The 22,995-nt window shown below is 44.7% G+C and overlaps 1 protein-coding gene and 1 pseudogene across 3 annotated transcripts in view; both read left to right on the top strand.

The window, feature by feature from the left end:
- Nucleotides 1-22,995, top strand: part of CUNH11orf49 (chromosome unknown C11orf49 homolog) — a 176,277-nt gene that overhangs the window by 92,366 nt on the left and 60,916 nt on the right. For 2 of the 3 annotated variants that reach the window (XM_023710650.1, XM_004626979.3), the window contains exon 3: nucleotides 4,409-4,539. In XM_023710650.1, coding sequence (XP_023566418.1) covers nucleotides 4,409-4,539 — 131 coding nt within the window. Of the gene's footprint in view, nucleotides 1-3,985; nucleotides 4,147-4,408; nucleotides 4,540-22,995 lie in introns of those variants that run through there. The other variant, XM_023710651.1, reaches the window with a different exon arrangement.
- Nucleotides 17,136-17,906, top strand: LOC105741630 (annotated as a pseudogene).

The raw sequence follows: 22,995 nt of genomic DNA, 5'->3' as shown, positions 1-22,995 counted from the left end.
AAGAAGAAGAAGAAGAAGAAGAAAAAGAAGAAGAAGAAGAAGAAGAAGAAGAAGAAGAAGAAGAAGAAGAAGAAGAAGAAGAAGAAGAAGAAGAAGAAGAAGAAGTCAGAGTTATGAAATACAAGGCTCGGGAACTCCTTCAGATGGAGATGAGAGGACAGCTGTACGCAGTGGTCTTGGCTTCTTACTTGTTACAAACGAAGCGGGGCATGCCTGGTGAACTCTTGGTAGGGTCTGTAGATTATAGTGTATCAATTTTAATTTGCTGATTTATTCATTGCATTGTCATTATATAAGCATGTTCCTTAGTTTTAGGACCTACACCTTGTGGAGGACGAACGATCATCACGTCTACAACTTTTACAGAAGTCTAAAGATAATCATGTATAATGTGTAGTTCATAATTGAGAGCAAATATAATCTAGGTGAAGGGTACTTGAGAATTGTTGTTATAACTTTTTGGTAAAATTGAAATCATGTTGAACTTTTTAAAAATTAAAATCTTCAAAATAAAACAGCAGCAGCAGAACGAAAGGCTTTGGAGTGGTGGTGCTAGAGCGGGCGAAGATGTGGTACACTTCTGCACGGCCTTGCAAATGTCTGTGGGGACTTTTTTGTTTTATTTTATAGGAAAGATTGCTGTCCAGTAAAGACCTTCTCAGTTTAGCTAAATATAACAGAAATTGAGCATAAACATGCATTTCCACTATATAGGTAGGCGGTTGCTTTTGGATTCTTGTGATGATGGTGTGCAGGGTTTATGACTTGGGCCTCTACTTCATTCCAAACACATGACAATATGTACAATTTCCTAAAGAGAAACTGTAAGGAATATACATGTAAAACCAGTCTGAATTCCTGTGTGGATTGGGAACTAAACACAGCTGCAGGAGTGTGGATGGGACAGAAACCATAGCGCCCATGCCCACAGCAGGGGCAGCAGGCAGAGGTGACCAATGACTTGTCTCTCGGGGTTGGGGAGACCAGAACCATCACCACCATAGGTGCCAACCTCTTGGATCCCACCTGTTGGAGGGAAACTCAGACAAAGTAATGACCCCTGCCTGGGACACAGCTCCCAAAATTCCCAGGAGTCCATGTGGAAGTAGTGGTCCTGTCTGTCCAGCGCTTCAGTGAGCCTCAATCATACCCCAGTCACATGTGTAACAGTGTGGTAACAGTTGAGTACACATTGTGAGTCAAAGAGCTAGCAAGTACAAAATAAATGAGAAGAAACAAGAAAGCTTTGTATATCAAAGAATGCTACCAAGACGTGAAAAGACAACAACCTGCGGAATAAAAAAAATTAAGATAGAAACCATGTATCCAATAGGGAATTATTACATCTAATGTTGTTAAACTGCACACTTAGCACTAGCTAAAATGATAAAAAATTATATTTTATCATATTAATTTTTTTTTTCTGAAATGAGAATGTCATTTAATGGTAGGGTGCTTACCTAGCAAGTGAAGCCTTAGATTCAACCCTCAACACCAGAAAGAAAAAAAAAGTTCTACTTGAAGTGAATTTTGGACCTTGTTTTAGGGAATAATAATGAGTAATTTTAAACATTTTTGAAGGACTGGGGAGATAGCTCAGTGGAATAAATGCTTGCCTGGCAAGTGCAAAGTCCTGAGTTTGATCCCTGGTACCACCAGAAGCAATAAAAATAAATAAATATTTTAGAAAAATGTATAGATAAGAGCCAGATGTGTGGCACACTCCTGTAGTCCCTGTACTCTGGGAGGCTGAGGCAGGAGGATCACAAGTCTGAGCCCCACTTGGGCAACTTAGTAAGACCCTGTCTCAAAATAAACAATAAAAAGAACTAGGGATATAGTTTAGTGCATAAGCCCTACATTCAATTCTTAGTACTAAAAATAACAATATGTGGAGAAATTTGTTAAATTTTTAAGAGGAATATTAAAAGATTACAGATTTTGTCTATAGCTTCTTTACTAACAGAAGAGATACAAAAAAATTATTTTAAGCTTTACTAGTACAATGGAAAGCAGGAAAAGTGGAAAAAAAACAGAGAGGAACAGCTCACTGGAAAGATAAAATAAGATGTCAGAAGTCAAGTAAATACAATAAAAAGTCCCTCGCTACTGCGCAAACTGTAGGGTTAAGTAGAGGAACAAAGTGACCCAGAAAAGTTAAAATTAAAAGCACAGAAATAGATATGCCAGGAAAATACTACTAAAAGCAAAGTCAATACTGCAAAGTTGTACTACCAACATCAGTCTAGAGACTGGACTTTTTAAAAAGCCATAAAACATAAACTTTCAGAATTTCCAGCATGAGCAACTGCAAAGATTCATTCTGCCTGGTATTATCCAATTTTTTTTTCTTATCTTTCTAAGTAAGCTACCACCACTATTTACGAAGTGTCTCTGTTAGGTCGCATGAAGAGACAAAGATGAATGTGACCTACTTACTGCACAGAGCGTGCGGTCTGGTAGGAGACAGAGGCCCAAGGACTTTAAAACCAGAAAGCGAGTTGTGTCTTGGAGCATAAATGAGTGCTACTAGGAATTGGCGTGGGGGAGCGGTCAGGAAAGAACTATGCAAAACACGGTGTTGGGTTTAGGTTTTGGTTTTTGACAATGTCTCACCATGCAGTTCAGGCTGCCCCTGAGCTCACTTTGTAGCCCAGGCTGGTCTTGAACTCTCGACAGTGCTTCTGCCTCAGCCTCCTGAATGCTGGGATTACAGGTGTGTGCCACAGGCCTGGAAAGATTGTTTTTTCAAAGAGAGGAAAAAGAAAAGATACAGAATTTCAAAACATGATGATGGGAAATTACCAATGGTTATTATATTGCATATTGTTACTTCAAAGTAGTTGCTCAGATTAGGAGATACAGGCATGCAAAATCGATCAGATGATGTAAGCACAAACCGTTCCTTTCAGTGCACTAATAGAAATTAGTAGTACAATTATCTTAGCTGGCTTGTGTGTACATAATCTGCACAAAGGGTGTGATTTGGCTGTCAGGAGCTCCTTCCCCGAGGCCCTTGTGAAGCCTTCCCAGCTCTGGTTCCTTCGCGATGGATGCTCCTGGGGGAAGGCAGGGTTTCTCTACTCGCTCGCCTCGTGGATTTAGGCCACAGTGCTGTCCTGTCAGCCGTCCCGAGCTGTGGGCTGCCCTGCACTGTTACCTGGAACGGCTCATCTGCTGTAGTTTCCATTTGCCTTGCGTAAGACAGCAACGTGGCTTTGGCGAAGCTTCTCTTCCCTTGCCTGTCTTTTGCCAGACACTGTCCTCTTACTTCTTCATAGTGCCTTAAAGGTAGATTTCTATGCTAGTTTTCCATGAGAAAGGAAGGGTAGATAATTCAATTTTTTGTTACAACACGGTTAAATTTGAAGAGGCTGATGTTATCCCACATGATACCTGCTGTCTGTGACAAACTGTAGACAGACACTTTTACCTAAAGGTGCTGTGGGAGACAGGAATGGAGGGGTTGGCTTCTAAAATTGGTTCCTTTTTAGTTCAGAGATACACACACACACACACACACACACACACACACACACTGCCTGCAAATGATAACAAATGAAGGCTGGCATTTAAAATTACCAGATCCTTGACGAGCCTTGCCATCTTCGGTGTAAGGTCTGCTTCCCAACCAGGAACATGTTTTCCACTCATGATTTACTTGTCAGAGAAGTCAGTTTTCTGGAACCCAGAGTCTGCCATGGAGGAGATGATTACTGGATAATTGCCGATTCTTCTGTGGAATTTCCATTTTTAGACTACACTAGGCTCCTAGGCCTGTCTTTGGCAGGAGAACCCAAAGGCCGGGGAGTGTGTTTTTCCCTCCCCTGGCTGGTTTAAACAGTGACTCACTTGGGCCGAGACTTTGCTTCACACTCTTACCTTGGGGCAACCTTCTACCCTTCTTCCTATTAGCCCTGGTGGCCCTTGTATTAGGATTTGTCTCTGTATTATGTCGAGGAAGTGCACAGAACCAGCCCCACGCTGGACACAGCCCAGTGTGCATGGCAGGGGTGTAGGGATGGGAACAGTAGAGAAAGAATCTCTACTAGGAACGGTATAGGGAGACATGTTCTCCAAAAATATAGGCATGGCATTGTCACCCAGGTGTGGACTAAAAGAGCACCCCCTTATGAAGGTGTTCCAGTAAGTGAGTGGCTTCCTTGGGGTGTACATGCTAGGATGCAAGCGTCCAGAGGAGCCGGACTCCCTGAGTTTCCAGAAGGCTGTTGTTGGATGAAGAGGCTTCCCTGTCGAAGGACTCAGTCCCATCTCTAGTTCAATTTTGTTAGGCAGAAAAAGCCCCCCCCCCCTTTTTGGCAGTGGTTCCATTGATCTTGAATTTTTATTCTGAATCCTGACTCCTAAATTCCAAATAACGATAGTCTCTTAATTTTTCTCTTTGCAGTTTTAATAGCGTGTGCCAGGGAACTCATATTCTCTTTCGGGAATTCAGCTTCATCCAAGCCACACCCCACAACAGGGCATCATTTTTACGGGCCTTCTGGAGGTGCTTCCGAACTGTGGGCAAAAATGGCGGTAAGTCTTCCCAATTCTTTTTTCCTAGTTGTGTTTTCCCTCCGCCATCCTTTCCTTCTTTCCTTCTTTCTTCCCTTTTTTCTCTCCCTCCCTCCCTCTCTCCCTTCCTCCCTTCTTCCCTCCCTCCCTTCCTTCTTTTCTTCCTTCCTTTCTCTCTGACTTGCTTATGTTTCTATGAATACTGTTTGAGTGCATGCAGTTCAAGGCTTTACGAATACCTTACTTTGTCAAAAGTCTGTCTTGTGGCAGAAATACTGTACTCTTCCTACCACAGCTACCATTGCTAATGATACCTGTTAGCGACCAGGCACAGATCTGAGCAGCTTCATCTCATCTTCACCACTGTTCTCCCTGGTCTGTACTGTAATCCCCATTTCATAACTAGTGAAACCCCAGCTCTGAGGGGCTAAGTAACTTGTAACTTGAAAGTTTACAAAGTAAGTGCTGGGCCGGGATTAGAACCCTGGCAGTCTGGCGCCAGAGCACTTTCTCTTGGCAAATATTTAAATACTGTGCCGTAAATATAAGGAATAATGTGAATTCAGGTAGACCTCACCCTATTGCATTTTCTTTTGTGTACTTATGGTATTTACAGATTCAAAGTTTGTGGCAACTTTACAGCAAATAAATATATTGGCATCGTTTTTTTCAACAGTGTGTGTTCACTTAATATGTATGGGTCACCTTTTAGGCATTGCAAATTTTTGTTTTGTTGATTTTTTTTTTTTTTTTTTTACTGTATTTGGTATGAGGTCTCACTATGCAGCTCAGACTCATAGTGATCCTCCTGTTTTCAGCCTCCCCAGCACAGCGATTACAGGAGTGCCCGCCACCACGCCTGGTCTCAGTGGCTGGCTCAACATGCCCAGGGCAGGGCTGGTGTGGTAGTGGAAGATTACAAGGTTTCCTCAAAATTTTTCCTAATGTTTTCTGTGGTGATCTTTGAATCTTTGCACTGCACTTGTCTTGTAGTGGCATAAATCTGCCCGTGTAAAACAGTGGGCTTTGTAGGTAAGTGTGTGTCGTGACTGCTCCGCGCACTGGCCATTTCTGCCTCTCCCCTCCTCTCCTTGAGTCCCTTATTCTCTGAGACAGAAAAATACTGAAATTAGGCCAGTTACTAACTCCACAGTGTCCTCTAGGTATTTAAGTAAAAGAAAGAGCTACGTGCCTGTCACTTGAAATCAAAGCCTAGAAATGATTGTGCTGAGTAACAAAGGCATGCCAAGCCCTGAGATGGGCTCAGAGTGCGGCCTCTCACTCCAAGCAGCCAACTGTGCATGCACAGGGAAAGTTCTGGAAGGAAACTGCAAGTGCTGCTCCAGTGAGAGAGGGAAACAGCCTGTTGTTCACCTGGGGAAAGTGAGGGCCCGAGGGAAAGTTAGGGTCCAGTGGATCAAGCCAGCCACAGTGTTCCCCTAAGCCAACCCCAGTGCAGTGCAGGCCCCAGCTCTCTTCAGTTCTATAAATGCTGAGAGAAAGGGCAGAAGAAAAGTCTGAAGCTGGCAGAGGTTGACTTCTGAGGTTGTAAGAAAGACGCCATCTCTCTAATACAAGAGTACAAGGTGAGCTGGCATGTTCCGGTCAGAACTCCAGCGTGTTACCCAGAAGGTCTAGCTGAGCTAACTGAAGGTGGCTGTCCTCACCCACAGATTCTTACGTGGACAGAACAGCCTCAAGCTGGCAGAAGATGCCTCTGGGACCTTCACTGCTGGATAGGAGATGACTGTGTCCGGCTTTAGTGCCCACCCAGGAGGCAGCCCTCTCTCCTGAGAGCTGGAGGAGGACGCGAGGTGCTCAGGCACCATCTCTGAGTGCTGGGCCTTCACAAGGCACATTGAATCCAGTCTGTGTGCGCTCTCCAAGTATGTCAAGCAAGCCTGGAGGATAGCAGCTCTGTTTGCAGCAGGGCTCATGCACAGGATAAGCCAGGGCTGAGGCCGTGGGCTCAGGGGAGAGACTCCTTTCACATACTATAGCTTGTTGACAAGGCACCTGGTCACTGCAGGCTCCAGTGGAGCTGTAATGGCTGCCAACACAAGATACACGCTGGAGCACATGGGCAAATAGTAACTTCAACTTTCAAGTTAATACTTAAAACGTGAGGCTGTCGCTGCCATTCACAGGGCCTCATCCCTCTGATGGACCTGGGAAAAGTAAATCAAAACCTTCTGGGGGGCTGGGGAGCTGGCTCAGTAGAATAAGCGCTTCCCTGGCAAGCTCAAGGGCCTGAGTTCAATCCCTGGTTCCGCAAAAAAAAAAAAAACAACAACAAAAAAAAAAAAAAGCCTGGGAAGGATTCACCATTCTAGATGTCATTAAGAGCATTCATGATTTGTGGAGAAAACGAAAATATCCACCTCAACAGGAGTTTGGAAGCAGTAGGTCTTTCCTCTGGATGACAGGGACTCCGACCTGAGCTCAGGAGCCAGCTGCAAATGTGCAGGAGAGCAAGGGGAGTAGCCCTGAAAGTTTTACTGAGTGAAATGCTATCAAAGAGCATCGCCGCATGAGCTGGGAACGCTGGCGCACACCTGTAACCCCAGCACTTCAGGGATGCTAAGGCAGGAGGATTCAGAGTTTGAGCCCAGCCTAGCTATCAGGCACTTGGTGACTTAGTGAGACCCTGTCCCCAAAATAAAACAGGCTGGGGTTGTAGCTCAGTGCAAAGGTTCTACCCGTACCGCCAGTGTGTACAGCATACAAGACTCCTGCAGGCTGAGATAAGCTAGCATTTGTAGTGGGAAAATACCTTTACATTCAGCTACACACCATGTTTTAAACATAGTACACACTTAATTAATAGACTACTTTACAGGGTGCACATAGCTTATGTGTACTGGGGAACCAAAAAGTGACTGGCTCTATGGGAAAAAGAGATTTCACTCTCATGAAGATGCTGTGGAACCGAACATGCAGCATCTGACGGAGCTGTACAGAGAAAGAAACTCTTGAGTGGGTCTGGGCTGAGGTCTGTTGTTGGAGAAGGAGGGTGAGGCAGACAGGAGGTTCTGACACCTGGCTGTTTGATCTACGTGCAAAGAAGGAGTAGGAATTATCCCAGTGGGTGTTCTCAGTAAAACGTGCACGGAAGCATAACAGAACATGAAATATTTAGGGACCTGGTACAGCTAGGGTTTACAAGGACAAAAGTTTAACACAGGACACATAAGTTATAGGACTATTTATAATATTCACCTGAAAGTCAAACGCAGAAGAGCATAAAGCAATCTGTCTAACACCAGAGACCCCCAAGAATCCAGCTGAGGGCCTGGAGCCCCGGCAATGTCTCAGGCAAGGCTCCATCAATGATCTGTGCTGGGAACGGCCCAAGGGCAGCGGTGGAAGCTAGAAAGTCTGCGCTAGCAGGGTGAAGGACCTGTGCCAGCAGGCTGAGGGGTCTGCACTGGGGCCAGGAAGCGACCCAAGGTGAGCACCAGAGCTCCCCTGAAAAGAACCACAGCCATCTCAGCGACAGCGAGGACCCGAGCTCCTCTGACCGTGAGAGCAGCTGAGCTCTTCAGTAAATCTGATGTGACAAGCTTCTCCAGGAGAGCCACGGCAGCGTCTCCCCTCCAGTCTCCCTGTATGCTGCTGGCAGCAATCCCCAGGTAGGCCCTCCACGCCCAGCACTGTGCTAATTCAGTTCCGCTGGGCGTTACCAGCTGCCCACCAGTTAATCCACCACTGGAACTGAGCTCAGAACAAGAGAGCTGGTGTCAGGAAAGACAAGCTGGTGAAGGGCCGAGAGGCACGTCTGAAAGACCCTTCCTTGCTGCAGAGACGCAGCTGGCTTTCATTGTGGGGGTGTGGCGTTAGGCTGTCGGGTGGAGAGTAGCAGGGCTCTGCTGGGTCCTGAGGTGGTTCTCAAGACAGTGGAGCATGGCTAGGGCCAGAGGCGGGAACATGGGAGCTTGTGGGAGTGAAGGGGAGGCTGGAAGCCCGAGCCTGGGCGTGTCCATGGAGACAGAAAGGACACTTTTCCCACAGACTCCGTGGGACTTGGGCAGCTGGGTAGAAATACAGATTTTTCTTTTTTTGGGGGGGTGTTATATTTTTAAAAATTGTGATAAAATATAAGCATACATTTTATCATTTGAACAATTTTTTTTTAATTTTATTTATTTATGTGTGTGTGTGTGTGTGTGTGTGTGTGGCTAGCTCAGCCCACCGGGGGCGGGGCTGGCTGGCATGTGGTGCTGGGGGATTGAACCGCGGTCCCTGTGCTTTGCTAAGCTTGTTCTAAGTAGGTGCTTTAGACCACTGAGCCATCTCACCAGCCCTTGAACAATTTTTTTTCACTAAACAAAATAAGAGGAATTCAACAATGGTTGTTATATTGCATATTGTCTTCAAATTAGTCATTCAGATTCCCAGATGTAAGCATGCAAAATTGGTCCAAAAAATTAAGCATTAACTCTTCCTTTCAACAGACTGGTAGAAATGAGCAGTGCAATTATCCAAGCTTCTGTGTATATACATATTTTCCCCTTATTTCTTTTCTCCTTTCCCTCATCCCAGTTGTTCCTTCCATTTAAACAGTTTCTTTCCCTTTCACAAAATCTTGGAAACAATCCAAATGCCCACCAACTGAGGAATGGATAAAAAAGATGTGGTATGTTTATACAATGGAGTATTACTGAGCTATAAAAAAGATAAACACAAAGCTTCTATAGGTAAATGGATGCAGCTAGAAACCATACTTCATAAGTGAAATAAATCAGATCCGCATGTGTAAGCACTGTATTGTCTCCCTAGTGTAAAAACCTGAAAGAGTAGATAAAATCTGAAAGATACAATAGATACTTGAACCATTAAGCACAGCTTTGCAGCATTGTGCGCATTCATATTTTTCTGCAATCATTGCCACCATCTACCACCATTCATCGCCAGAGCTTTTCAGACCTGAACCTCTGTGCCCATGGAACGCGAACCCCCGTGCCCTCTCACCTCTAGTTCTTGGCAACTGTCATTCTGCTACCGCCTCTACAAAGCTGGCTGCTCTAGGTAGTTCATATCTGTCGTTTTGTGAATTGCTTATTTCACTTTGCCTGGGGCTCCCCACCCCCACCCCACCTCCACCTTTGCCCTTCCTGCTTCTGTCGTCTTCTGCTGGCTGCTGTGAGCTGTTGCCCCTCACCATGTCACCCTGCCCTGGAGCCATCGGATTACAGGCTGAAACCTCCACAGACTATGAGCTAACTAAACCTTTCCTTCCTTAATTTTGGGCATCAGGTATTTTGTTCCAGAATCAAGTAACCTTAAGTAACACCCTTCAAAAATTACTGAAGGGCCAGGGAGATGGCTCAGTAGAATAAGTGCTTGCCTGGTAAGTGCAAGGGCCTGAGTTCAATCCCTGGTTAGGAAAAAAAAAAAATGATTGAGCAGCAGGACATGCAGGTCAGTTCTAGAAATACGGATTTAGAGAGACAATAAATTTTACTAAAGCTTTTCAAGGCACCTTAAAGTTCTTGAAGAATGAGGTGCTCTAGAAATGCAAGCCATTTTTATATCTGGGTACTGTGGGTTTGGCATTTTTTTTTTAAGGGAAGGGTCTACAGGTGTATTGGACTCGTAGTGATTCTCCTGTTTACAGCCTTCCAAGAGCTAGGATTGCAGGCACACGCCACCACACTTAGCCTCAGTTGATGTCTCAGCATGCCCTGGGGGTAGAGCCAGCACGGCAGGGCCAGAGATCGAACCCCTGGCCCCTGTGCCTTCTTGCAGGCATTTTAATCCCCTGAGCTATTTGGCCTTGGCATCTTATATTTATTCCACAGAATATTCAGGAAAATGAAGAGTGCAAGTGTCCACCTTGAGACTGTGTCGTGAGATGCAGGTGACGCTGCCCCCGGCAGCCTCCTTTGCAGTAGATTCTTACATTAAAATATTAAAACATGAAATGGCTTCAAACTTTTATTAAAACTCTTACTGTACATCTGTCCTCAAGGGTCATTTCCTATTCTCATCTTCATGTAATGTTTTACCAAATAAATGTTGAATACCTTTAAGATAGTATCTGTAGCAATCTTCAGTGGCAGCAGGGCAAGGCCTAAGCCATCGCCTCTTCATTTAACAAACGTTTCTGGGAGATTTGCTGTGCGTCTGCCCAAGGTTGGCTACCCAGACAGATCCTGTGCCCTGCCTGCTTTCTTTGCATTTCCAAGGCCCCACTCTGCTCAAGGCAGTGCCATCCTACTTTATATGTAAGTATGTATAGGTCAGGCATGGTGGTGCATGCCTGTAATCCCAGCACTTGGGAGGCAGAGGCAGGACTTTCAAGAGATCAAGGCCAGCCTGGGCTCCATAGTGAATTCAGGGCCAGCTGCACTACAAAGCAAAGCTTTCTCAAAACAAAGCAGAAAAACAAATAAATACATTACTGAGACTTTTTTCGAAGATGCCAACCTGGTATCTTATTAGCAGTATCTTATTAACCTCAACTATCCTAACATATGCATATTGAGATTCACAGTGGGTGTGTGGCAAAGCTACAAATAGAACACTGATGTACTAAAGTGCTGTTTCTGCTTCAGTCACTGCCATGGAGGCAAGAAAGAGGATTGAGACAGGATCTTAATGCAGCACATTAGCTATATAGCTCAGGCTTTGTTTAAACTCACTATGTGGCCCAGGCTGGCCTGAACTCATGGAGATCCTCCTGCTTCAGCCTCCAAAGTGCTGGGATTACAGGCAGGCACTACTATACCCAGCTCTAATTGCGGCTGGTTTGGCATGAACTAGCTCATAGAATCAACCCCATTGGTCTCTGGGTAAATGCCTGTGTGCAGTGGGTGTGCAGGTGGCGCGTGTACTATCTCATTAGAATCTTGCCTGATCTTTCCTAGCCTCTTATACCAGTTACACTGAAGAATGGTGTGTACAGCTGGAGCTGATTATTGTGACATACAGAATACAGAGATAACTGCAGAAAGCAGGGTTTAGATAGCCTTCGTTCTTTTCCTCATCTAGAAGTGGGGCCTCTTCAAGAATTTATTGACTACCACAAGGGATTCATGCAGCATTTGGACTCTCGGCAGATGTGGGTTTCTTTCTTGCTCATAGCAGCTGCCCGTGATCCATCCAGCTGCCGAGAAGCGGCTCCAAGTTCTCCTGGTTGTCCTGTGCCATAATCAAACCTAGATTTTATCCTGGATACATATTAAGCTTCTTAATCATGTAACCTCTGGTTTCTTAAAGACCAAAAGCAACATTTGGGTCTAGGTGATACTAAAACCTTTGGTTAAGTAGTTTTAATGTATTCTGAGTGTTTTCCAGGAACCTTTGGAACACTTTTCACCCCAGACTGTGTCAGTTCCCAGTCTTACTCCAACATGAGCAAACCCTCTTGGAGACAGTGTTTGAAAGGAAAAGATTTATGAAGTCCCCTTTCCCCCAGCTAGAGTGGCAAGTACCTGCTCGGCAGAGCTGCTACTTGCTCTTCTGCAGCTGGCTCTAGGACTCCACGTACAGATCCGCATTACCGGGAGGAGCCAGCCCTCCTGGGAGGTGGCAAGAGGACAGGGTTCCAGCAAAGCATATCTAAAAATGAAACCCTTGTAAAAAAGCAAGAACCCAGCCCCTTCTGGAAAGAAATGGTTTATTCCAATTTTTAGCGAGTAAGGGAAGCAGTGTAATTTCTGCCTGTCTGAGTACTGAATGATGCTCATTTTCCTATGTCTGAATTTCAGATAATCTGAACACCTCAGGGAATCTCACACTGTCTAGGCAGCTTTGGACGTTTGGAAGGAAAAGATCTATTCAAATGTAAAAATCATTTAAAATTCCACTTCTTGGCTGGGTGTGGTGGCACACACCTGTAACCCAGTAAGCAGAAAGCTGAGGCAGGAGGATTGTTATGAGTTTGAGATCAACCTGAGCTACAAAGTGAACTTAAGGCCAGCCTGAACTTCATAGCAAGAGCCTGTCATTAAAAAAAAAAAAAAAAAAAAAAAATCAACTTCTTGCTATGGCATGTCTTTCTGTATTGAAAGATAAATCTGAATTTTCCAAACCTGGCAAAGACTGAAACTCTTTTGAAGTAAATCTTCACTGTTTAGGAATGTCAGCTCAAAAGAGCTTTGTGCCCACAATTTATTTTTAATTAGAATTCAATATTTGGCTTTTGTGCAGTTACACACTTTTTTCAAATTGATACAATAATAGCAGGTGCTTCCCTTTCTACCTGTAAAGAGGAACCCACCAAGGGAGCTGTCTTCGTGCCTCAAACAACTAGAAATCAGACCCATCACCTGCGACTGCTGTTTTCAGACAGTGGAACTGCGAGTTTTCAAGCAACTGTCCAGGCAGGGAGATTGACAAGAAGCACAGCAGTTTTTTTTTTTTTTGTTTTAGTTGAGGAGGCAGAGACTAGGGTGTCAGGGCTGAGGGGCCAGATGTAGGCCGGATTCCCGGAGAGGAGGGCTTGCGTAGGAGCCCCAGAGCTGCAGGCGTGATGTGATTGTTGGCTGCACTCCACACACGTGTGGCTTGAGAAACAACCACCAGACAACAGCCCGACAATTCCTGGAGAATAAGCATGGCTGGAGATTTTCACCCTTCTCCCAGCCAGAGTCAAGGGACGTGAAAATATGGCAGGCATTGGATAGAGCCTCGCAGTTTAAAAGAAAAAGGATTAAATGTAATTTAGTGATGTTTCATGATGGTTTGATGGAATGATTTTTAGCTGTACAGTGGTGCCACTCAGGAAGTACTTCACTGTGAATATTTGCTTCCCCTAAGACAGTGACATGTGGGGGACCCCCTTGTGACATGGGGCAGCAGCAGTGAGCAGCCACAGCTCCCTCCAGTCATGTGGTCATGGGGCAGCAAGCTCGGGTTACTGTGGTGCTTGGTGTGGTCGATGCATTTTTGGTTTATGGTGCTGCTATCTTATGACAGGTTTATTAGACCTAACCCTATTGTAAATAAGGTGTACCTGTACACCAGAACAAAATTAAGTGTTCTTTAGAGGAATTCAGTGAAACCTAGTACTCCATAAGGTAAAATTCACAAATCCTGGCACCCAGTTAAACATCTTATGAGAAATTAAGAGAAGCAGAGAAATGAGATCCATAACCAGAATAAAAAGCAACTAATAGAAACACAGGCCCAGGGGCTGCAAGATAACTTGGTGGTCTAAGCACTTGCCTGGCAAGTGACTTTGATCCCTGGTGCTACATGCCATGCCAGCCCTGGAACCAGGTGTGGTGGCACACGCTTGTAATCTCTGTGCTGGGGAGCTGAGACAGGAGGATCATTATAAGTCTGAACTACATAGCAAGACCCTGAACCAAATGAATGAATGAATGAATGAATGAATGAATGAATGCAACACGGGCCCAGAAATCAGAGATGACAGAATTAAAACAAGGAAATATGCTCGAGAATATGAAGGAAAACATGAATATGATTAGGAGATAAATGGAAAATATTTACAAATCTCAGTAGAGGGCTGTAGAGCGCTTGCCTAGCATTACAAGGCCCTGGTTCGATCCCCAGCACCACACAATAATGAAAACCCCAAATAGCACTTCTAGAAATGAAAAATACAGTGTCTGTCATGAAATTAATGACAGCAGTTAACCTGCAAGTGGTTCTGATTAGCTGATCTTCCCTCACAACACTAAATAACACCATAGTACAATAATATTAGTGGGGCCGGTGAGATAGCTCAGTGGTCTAAAGCACCTGCTTAGGCAAGCTTAGGCAGGTGTAGGGAACCATGGTTCAATCCCTGGCACCACATGTTGCTCCAGCCCCACCATTAGAGCGGGCTGAGCTGGACAAAAATAATAATGATGATAATAGTAGTAGTAGTAGTAGTTGTAGTATCCAAAGGTACTTCCAGAGGAAAAATTGGAAATATTTAAGTCGTGACTTGTGTGCAGACGTTAAGCATGTAAATAGTCCCTGCCTGCCTTCTATTGTCTGAGTCCACTCTGTATTCCACGAAAGGCATCACACACTAGCAGGGAGCATGCCTGGCCTCCAGGTAGACTTCCCTGGCTTGCAGTGCCCAGCCAGGAAGGAGGGCAAATACCTGTGGTCCCAGCACTCTGGGAGGCTGAAGCAGGAGGACTGAAGTTTCAGGCTGAGCCTGGACAACTTAGTGAGACTGTCTCAATTTTTTTTTAAAAAAAGAGGGGAGTGATGGGTAGGTGATAGGGATATAGTTCAATGCAAAGACCCTGGATTCAATTCTTGGTACTGAGGAAGAAAAACTTTAAAAATAAAAAAACAGATGCCACTCTACCACCTCAAATGCTTAACCCAGTTGTCGTGTGGAGTGGAAAATCCTCCCAGCACTGTGCCCACATTCCTGCAGGGCGCAGCTTACCAGGGAGGAGCTGCAGCTGCCTCCATGGGCAGATGGCCTCGGATTTACTACTGCCACCCCATGTCACCTGCTTGGCCTCCCTGGCCCTGCGGGCATCTGTGCTTGTTCCCATTGCAGCAGCGCCCTGGTTGTGAACAGTGGCTCCCACAGCAGAGTTACACTCTTAATTCAGAGCAGGAGGCACCAGGAGCACAGTCCTCCACCAGCTTTCCCTTCCCACTTCTCCTTAGGATCATCATGGTGTCTCATGAAACTTAGAGGAGAAAGAGACCTTAGAAATCATTTCCTCTTGAAACTAGGTCTGTTTTTTTAAACATATATTTTTTTTTATTTTTGTTGTGGTAAAATGCATGTAGCATGAATGCTATCATGTTACCCATGTTTAAGTGGGGAGCAGCTCCAGAGCTCTCTGTGTCTTGCAGACACGAAACTCTGTGTTCACTCTTCATGCCTCCTTCTTCCTGAGCCCTGTGGAGGACCACCGGGGCCACTCGCCCAGAAAGCAGAGCAGGGGTCTCCATTTCGGCTAAGCTTGACCCTGCTTCCATGTGTTGATGGGTACAGAGCTACCTAGGACTTTTCTTATCCTTCAAATGGCTCTAAGCAGTGCAAAGCTCTCTAGCGCAGGAGTTGAAGGCCAGTGATGTCCCTACAAGGCTACCTTCAGGATTTTCATAGAGATTGCATTAAATATATAGGTCTCCTTGGATAGCAGTGTCACTTTGCCAGTATTAAGGCTGTAAGCCTGGGATCACAGGAGCTCTTGCATTTATTTTTGTCACCCTCAATTTCTTCTATCAGTATACAAATCTTTCACTGCCTTGGTTGAATTTATATCTAAGTAAATACCTTCTACAATGCTATTTTTGCCTTGTAAATGAAATTGTTTTTCTTAGATGTCTTTTCACATTTTTCATTGCTAGTTCATATGAATGTATATTTGTGTTGATTTTATATTCTGCATCTTTGCTGAATTAAGTATAATAGTTTGTGTGTATAATTGTTTACATATAAGATGATGTTATCTGTGAACAGATAGTTCTCTTCCTTCTTTTTGTTTATTTTCCTTACCTAATTGCTCTGGTGGGAACTTTCTATTAACAGTGGCAGGAAGCATTTGTGTCTTCTTAGGGACATTTTGAAATTTTATTTTAAAATAAAACCATACCAAGAAAATTGTAACTTGTACATTATAGCCTCAGACACTGATAGATTTGTTTTAAACATCTTGATTTCCAACCTCATCTCCTCCCTCACCTGTGGCGCCAGCCCAGGGCCTTGCATATGGTAGGCATTCACTGCCACTGTGTGTCCCAGCCCATAATCCTTTTTTCATTATGCTGATCCACACGTTCCAAAGGGAGTGGTAGTACATTTATTTTAGTATTAAAGCTGAGTTGTTCACATTCCTAATTAAGGCGTAATCACTTTGGAGAATCAATGGATGATTTTCTCAGCTAGTCTAAAATTTTATTATGTGGAGATTTTTCTCTGCTAGTGTTGGGGACTGAATCCAGGACCTTGCACATACTAGGTGAGTGCTTTAACCCCTAACCAAAATCAAGTGTATCTTACAAGATCATATGTAAGTTGTTCAGTGGTGTCTTTATTTTAAGATCAGATACCTCTAAGGCTACAATAGGTTGAATTGTTTCCTCTGATATTCATAGAGTGAAACATAGCCTCTAAAGTTTTTGTATGTGGAGATAATTAAGGGTAAATGACATCATAAGGGTGGAGCCCTGTCCAACTGGATTAGCGGCCTTATTACGCAGAAATGCCAGAAGGCTCAGTCTCCCCTCTCTGTGGCACTCAAAGACAGTGTGAAGTTGGTCATCTGTGAGTGAAGGAGAGAGCTCTAGCCAGACACCAGCGTGCTGGCCCTGATGGTTAGACTTCCAGGACACAGAGTGTGGAGGGAGGACGTTGTGGTGCTCCAGCCACCCCATCTAAAGTTTGGGAGGTTTTGTTGTTGTTTGTTTGTTTGCCACTGCTTTTACAGTCAGAGGACCAGTATGACTCTATTTCTTACGCTTTATTAGTATCTTAGCCCTCAGAGACTTCTATTTTATAGTTTCCTAGCATTTTATACACTATTTCTACTTTGTGTTTGCTTCCATAACCAGACCATACAGAAACAAGTCAAAGGACAGCTTGATAATACCTGTACTTTCACCCAGTTACACACAAAGATTTGAGGTCATCTCATCCTTTAAGCCAGGGAGTTCTAGATTAAAAAGCAAGAGAGTGGCTGAGGATGCCGCTGCCTGGCACAGTGCTGGCCTCCCTGTGTAAGGCCTGGGGTGGGTCCACCCTCAGCACTGCAAACAAAACAAAGCAACAAAGACCATAACAGATAAAAGCTTCCTGACCAGTGACACATTTACAGTTAATATATATATGGAGCAGGAGAGGCTCCCCAGGGGCTCCACAAACTAGAAGGCCCAGCTCACGTTGGGAATGTTCTCCCTGTGGGCACCATGCCTGAGGGTACCATCGTGTGCTGCCTGGAGGAGAAGCCTGGGAAACGGGGTAAGCTGGCCCAAGCCTCTGGGAAGTATCCCACAATCATATCATATCCCACAACCTTGAAACCAAGAAGACCAGAGTGAAGCTGCCCTCGGGTTCTAAGAAGGTCATCTCCTCTGCCAACAGAGCTGTTGTTGGTGTAGTACCTGGCGATGGCAGAGTTAATAAACCTATCTTGAAGGCTGACCAAGCCTACCACAAATATAAGGTGAATAGGAACTGCTGGCCATGTGTATGTGGTGTGGCCAAGAATCCTGTGGAGCATCCCTTTGGAGGTACTAACCACCAGCACATCGGCAAACCCTCAACCATCGCAGAGATGCCCCTGCAGGGCACAAAGTGGGTCTTATTGTTGCTCGCAGGACTGGGCGACTCCGTGGAACGAAGACAGTTTTGTCCTGCTATATCTAGAAGAATATTTGTACTCTTCAGGCCTTCTGCCCCTATTTGAGCTTAGAGATGTTATTTTCTATGCAAATTAATTTTTAAAAAGAATACATTCCATTTGCCTGTGATTTTCTGTGTTCTTCCATCATCTCTAAGTTCTGTTTTACCTCTGTTTGAGACAGTATTTTACTTAAAATAAAAAATCTTGGGGCTGGTGAGATGGCTCAGTGGTCTAAAGCACCTACTTAGAACAAGCTTAGCAAAGCACAGGGACAGCGGTTCAATCCCCCAGCACCACATGCCAGCCAGCCCCGCCCCCTGGTGGGCTGAGCTGGCCACACACACACACACACACACACACACACGTAAATAAATAAAAATATTTTTAAAAATAAAAATAAAATAAAAAATCTTGATTCCCATTGCAGAGAGAAGTACAGTACTTGCTTTATCACCCGTGTCACACTCTAAGACCACAATAAGCAGACTGTGGAAATTCTTTGAAAATGCAAACCAGAGTTTTTAAAAAATGAGGCTGCAGCGAGACTTTAACATATGATGCTAACGGGAGTGATGCCGCAAACCCTGAAGCCTCGTGCTCGTGTAGTTCTGTGAGAAACAAACGTGACTAAGTGAAAGTCTATGCACTATGAATCACAAGAAAACCACCTCAGGTTGAAGCTGTCAATTTAATAAACCATACTCAAATTTGATTGCTTTGGTGGGTTTTAAGCTGGAAATATATAAAAGTGAGTATAAGTAGTGTTGAAAATTTAATCTTTTCCAGTCTTAGTTTCCTTGGCATAAAAGCTGCTCTTCCTACCCGCTGCCGCCACCTGACCCTAATTCAGAGTCTAATTTAGAGCCCTAATTAGCCATCTTGGAGAGGTTGTTCAAAAGACAGATTCCTTGATCCCATCTCCATTGGAGCCAGCAGGCCAGAGGCCTGGGAGTTTGTTCTGTAACGAGCACTGCGAGCGATGTTCACTATCACGTAACTGGGCAGCATCGAGTAACCTACCTTGTCTGCTTTAGCCCTTGCAGTACATGAGTGTTTTCAATCCTGGTTGTGTCTTGAGGTTACTTAGGGAGGTTTTTTATAAATACTGAACCCCAGCCGCCACCCCCAGCCCCCAACCAATTTAATCTGAATATTTTGGGTTGGAGCCCACGCATTCTAAATGCTCTGCAGGTGAGTCTGACACACACTGAAGCTTGAGAACTCCTAAAAGACCCTTTGTAAATGTGGTCCTTTATAGCACAGCTTGTCCCTCCTGCTTGGAACAGCCGTGGTTCTGTCTTGCCTACTAATGAAACCCAACCCCGTGGTTATGTTGCAGGTCACTCAGGATCTCGAGCCACTCTGGCCACACTGAATGCCCACCACCCCCAGACACACTCACACACAGCTAGCTTCCCGCTTCGCCCTCTGCAGACCTGCCCCCCGTGCTGGACATTGCTGCCCACCCTGAATGGCCTTGGCTCAGGAGGTGTCTCCCAGAAGCCCTTCCGCTTCCCACTTCCTTTCCTCCTATCCTCTCCCACTGCATTTAAAACTGACTCCCTTGTGGCACTTATCAGCCATACCTTTAGTTAGCCACTGGCAAGCTCAGGATCTCTTCCTTGAAACATCATGAGAATAATTGATTTTTATGCCCTCCTTCTACCTCCCTGTCCAGACTGCCTGTTTGCAGTATCAGGCACTTGTTTAATTCCATGTGAGACACCAAAGAGGACGCTAGAGCCAGGTGGCCACAGGTTCCAGTGGCCATTTCACTGCATATAGCTCTGTGGTCAAGTTCATTTTTTCAAGCCTCAGTTATATCTATTAAAGAGAGAATATACCACTTCAGTGTTGGGAAACTAAGTAGGATAATGGACTGAAGCATTTGTAATCCTGGCACATAATTCTGCTCCGTCAAAGCCTGTTGCTTTTGTCACTTCGATCTTCATCATTGTTAGCTTCCTTTAGTGTAGAGACTGCATATTTTATTTGAATCCTCATTATTCTGTCCCTTGCTTATTGTACATGCTCAGTAAATGCTGGGTGAATGGATGGATGGATGGATGGAGGATGGATGGATGGATGAATGAATGAATGAATGAATGCCTGCTTGGCCATGCTAATTTGTAGTCCCTTTCCAGTCAGTCCAGCCTGTCCTGGAAGAAGCGTTCAGACTACCACTTAACCATCAAATGCAGACAGAAAGTAGGGTTTCTACTGGAAACCTTAAACGCTATATTAAAAAGAAAAGCCAAAGCTCAGTATAACCCAAAGACAGCTGCTCTCCTTCTGCTGCCAGGAAATGGGAAGCGAGCTATTTGCTGTTTGTTTGTGCATCTTCCGATAAACATGCCGTGACTTGGGGAGAGCACACATTTCCCCTGCAGGCAGGCAGGGCTGGGGAGCTGCATGTCGCGGCAGCAGGGAAGAAATCCCCACTCAGTGGGAGAGGTTGCTGCAGGGATCAGCTAAGCCCATTTGCAGTTTTGCTGAGTTATTTACCAAGATGAAGGGCCTGGGTGTGGCCGGGCTGAGATTCCTCCTGGGAAGTCACTTCAAGAATCTCTTGATTTCCTAGCCCTTCATCTTTGTTCTCTGGCGTTGGCACGAGGGTGCACTGAGTCGCACCCAGTTGGCCGCTGTTCCCAGCACACTGAATTCTTTGAAGCTGGCTTCTGCAGCCAAGGATTCCCTGCACTGTGTTTTCCCCCTCGCCCTGATTTAAAAAGCAGTTCTGGAAATTCTCATCTGGCATAGAGATGGATGAGAAGGAACCTAATGGGTTGCAAGCTGTTTTGTTAGATTCCCAGGATCTAAAAGGACCTGCAGAGCTTTAAATGACCATTTCTCAAAAAAACAATATGATGGGTTTCACATGAGCAAATCACACAAAACTGGCTGTGTCGTCTCCACTGTCACTGCATCAAGAGACTGTCACAGGGAAGGGCTTAGCATTTTTGTCACCTGCACAAGACATACAAGGAGGTTTTAGCTGACTGAAAGCTCAGAAAAGACAGTGTGACAAAATGTGCAAGGATTAACAAATCAATTAATGTTAAGGGTGACCAGCACCTTTGCAAATGGGTGATAGATAAGTGAATTTCATCATAGGTTTGATGAGCACAGATTCAGTGGTCTGAAAAATATGTAATGCTAGTTTTTAGAACCTCGTTTATTAGGTCATTGTTCAGGAATTCTTTGGAAGCCCCTCTCTACTCTTCTGTTGATGTTGTTGATGAATTATGCAGCAACTGTGATGTCACTTGAAACACAAAGCATTGGCCAATGGTTGTTTTACTCCCTCAAGCATGTGGTATAAATAATTTGATAGTTTACAAAGAAAATAGCAAGTGCAAAGGACCACGGAGAAATTTTCTTAGAGGATGGGACTGGAGCTCAGAAGAGATCGTTTACAGCAAAGGAAAAGTAAAATGTTTCACCCAGGGAACATTGTGGCGCTCACGGGGGAGCTGACGTGTGAACAGGCTGGTGCAGCATCGCAAAGACCAGCTACAAGAGGAAAACCAAAGAGCTATCAGCTGTGCCCTCCAAGAAAGGGCAGGGCAGTGTAGGCGATGCTCACACGTGGGACCCGCGCTTGCGTGAAGACTGCCTTGGGTGTGACGGTCCTAGCAAAGCCTATTTTTGTGGTAGACTTCTGTGTTTACATTGTAGTTCACATATTTTTGATGTTTATCTTTTAGGTTTTGTAAGCAAGTACACAGCTGATGTGAAAACAGTGGTGTCTATTCTAAATGCACACAACATATTAAGAGTTTAATACTTTATGTTACTGATAGTTTATGTTGCTGTTAACTACACATTACCTAATATAAGAAGAACCTCCTGACAAAACAGCAAGACCAAAGACATGTCAAGTATGACCTACAGAAAGGCCAGAAAAACAAAGCACATGTGCTGTTAGTGTAAGCGGTGTATGTACATGGAACGTGCTGCTGGTGTGTGTGTGTGCTGCAAGTGTGATAATTGATTGTTTTTGCAGTGTGCTATTGGTATTTTCATGGCAATTCATATAGAAATTTATATTGCTCTTATTTAGACTTTGTACATCAAAAGCCAGTCAATATTGAAAATTTTGATGCTTTTTTATAAACAATCAATATTTAAGGGCCAGCCAGATAGCTCAGCAGACTAAAGCGCCTGCTTAGGCACAGCGCAGCGGCCCGTGGTGCCAGCCCCACCGCTACGGCGCGCTGAGAAGGCGATAGAGACCGAGCGTGGTGGCGCGCACCACTGATCCCAGTGCTTGGGAGGCTGAAAGCAGGAGGCTCACTACGAGTCTGATCTATGTAATGAGATTCTGTAGACCCTGCAGACCCTGTACCAAATACATTTTAAAAAATAAATAAATAAATATTTAAAATGCCATACTTTATTTTTGTGATTTTTTTTCCTGTTAAGCACTCATTGTTTAATATGATAAAACTCAAAATTAAAATAAATAATTCATCAATAAATACTCTAAAGACTAAAGGTGGTTCTGACCCCTGTGTTTGTGGCCCTACGTTGCGCAGTGCACAGGGCGGAAACGGAGGGCCTTGCATAGATTTGGCCACTGTGCTGTGCCACGGAGCTATTTTTTTTGTTGGAGACAAGATCTTACTAATGTGTCCAAGCTAGGATCAAATTCGATAACAGGTTGCACAGTTTGTGCCACCACGCCCAGCTGTATTTCTACTTTTAAAATAAGTTTAGTAAATTTGCAACGATGGTAAAACACATGATGAAATTCTAAACTGGGTGTGGAGGTGCACACCTGCTTGCAATCCCAGCACCTGGAGTGGCCAATTCACAGGCTTGCAAGTTTGAGCCCAGCCTAGGCAACTTGGTAAGACCATGTCTCAAAATAAAAACAAAAATAGTAAATCAAAAAGGAGATATAAGGACAGGCAAGATAACTCAGCAAACTAAGCGCTTGCTTATGTAAGTGCAGGGGCCATGCTGCGATTCCTGGCACTGCATGCTGTGCTGGCCCCGCTGCCGGGTCCCCTGAGCTGGCAGTAGAGGCCAGGCGTGGTAGCACTTGCCTGAAATCCCAGCAGTAGAGAGGCTGAAAACAGAAGGATCACTATGAGTCAGAGCTGCGTAGTGAGACCCTGCAAAGGAAAAAAATAAATAAATAAATAAACGGGGCGGGGGAGTAATATAGCTCAGTCCAGAGGTCCTGGGTTCAGTC

The sequence above is a fragment of the Octodon degus genome, unplaced genomic scaffold, assembly GCF_000260255.1.
Source record: "Octodon degus isolate 3935 unplaced genomic scaffold, OctDeg1.0 scaffold00018, whole genome shotgun sequence".
Lineage (NCBI taxonomy): Eukaryota > Metazoa > Chordata > Mammalia > Rodentia > Octodontidae > Octodon > Octodon degus.
This window is presented reverse-complemented; position numbering and strand designations above follow the sequence as displayed.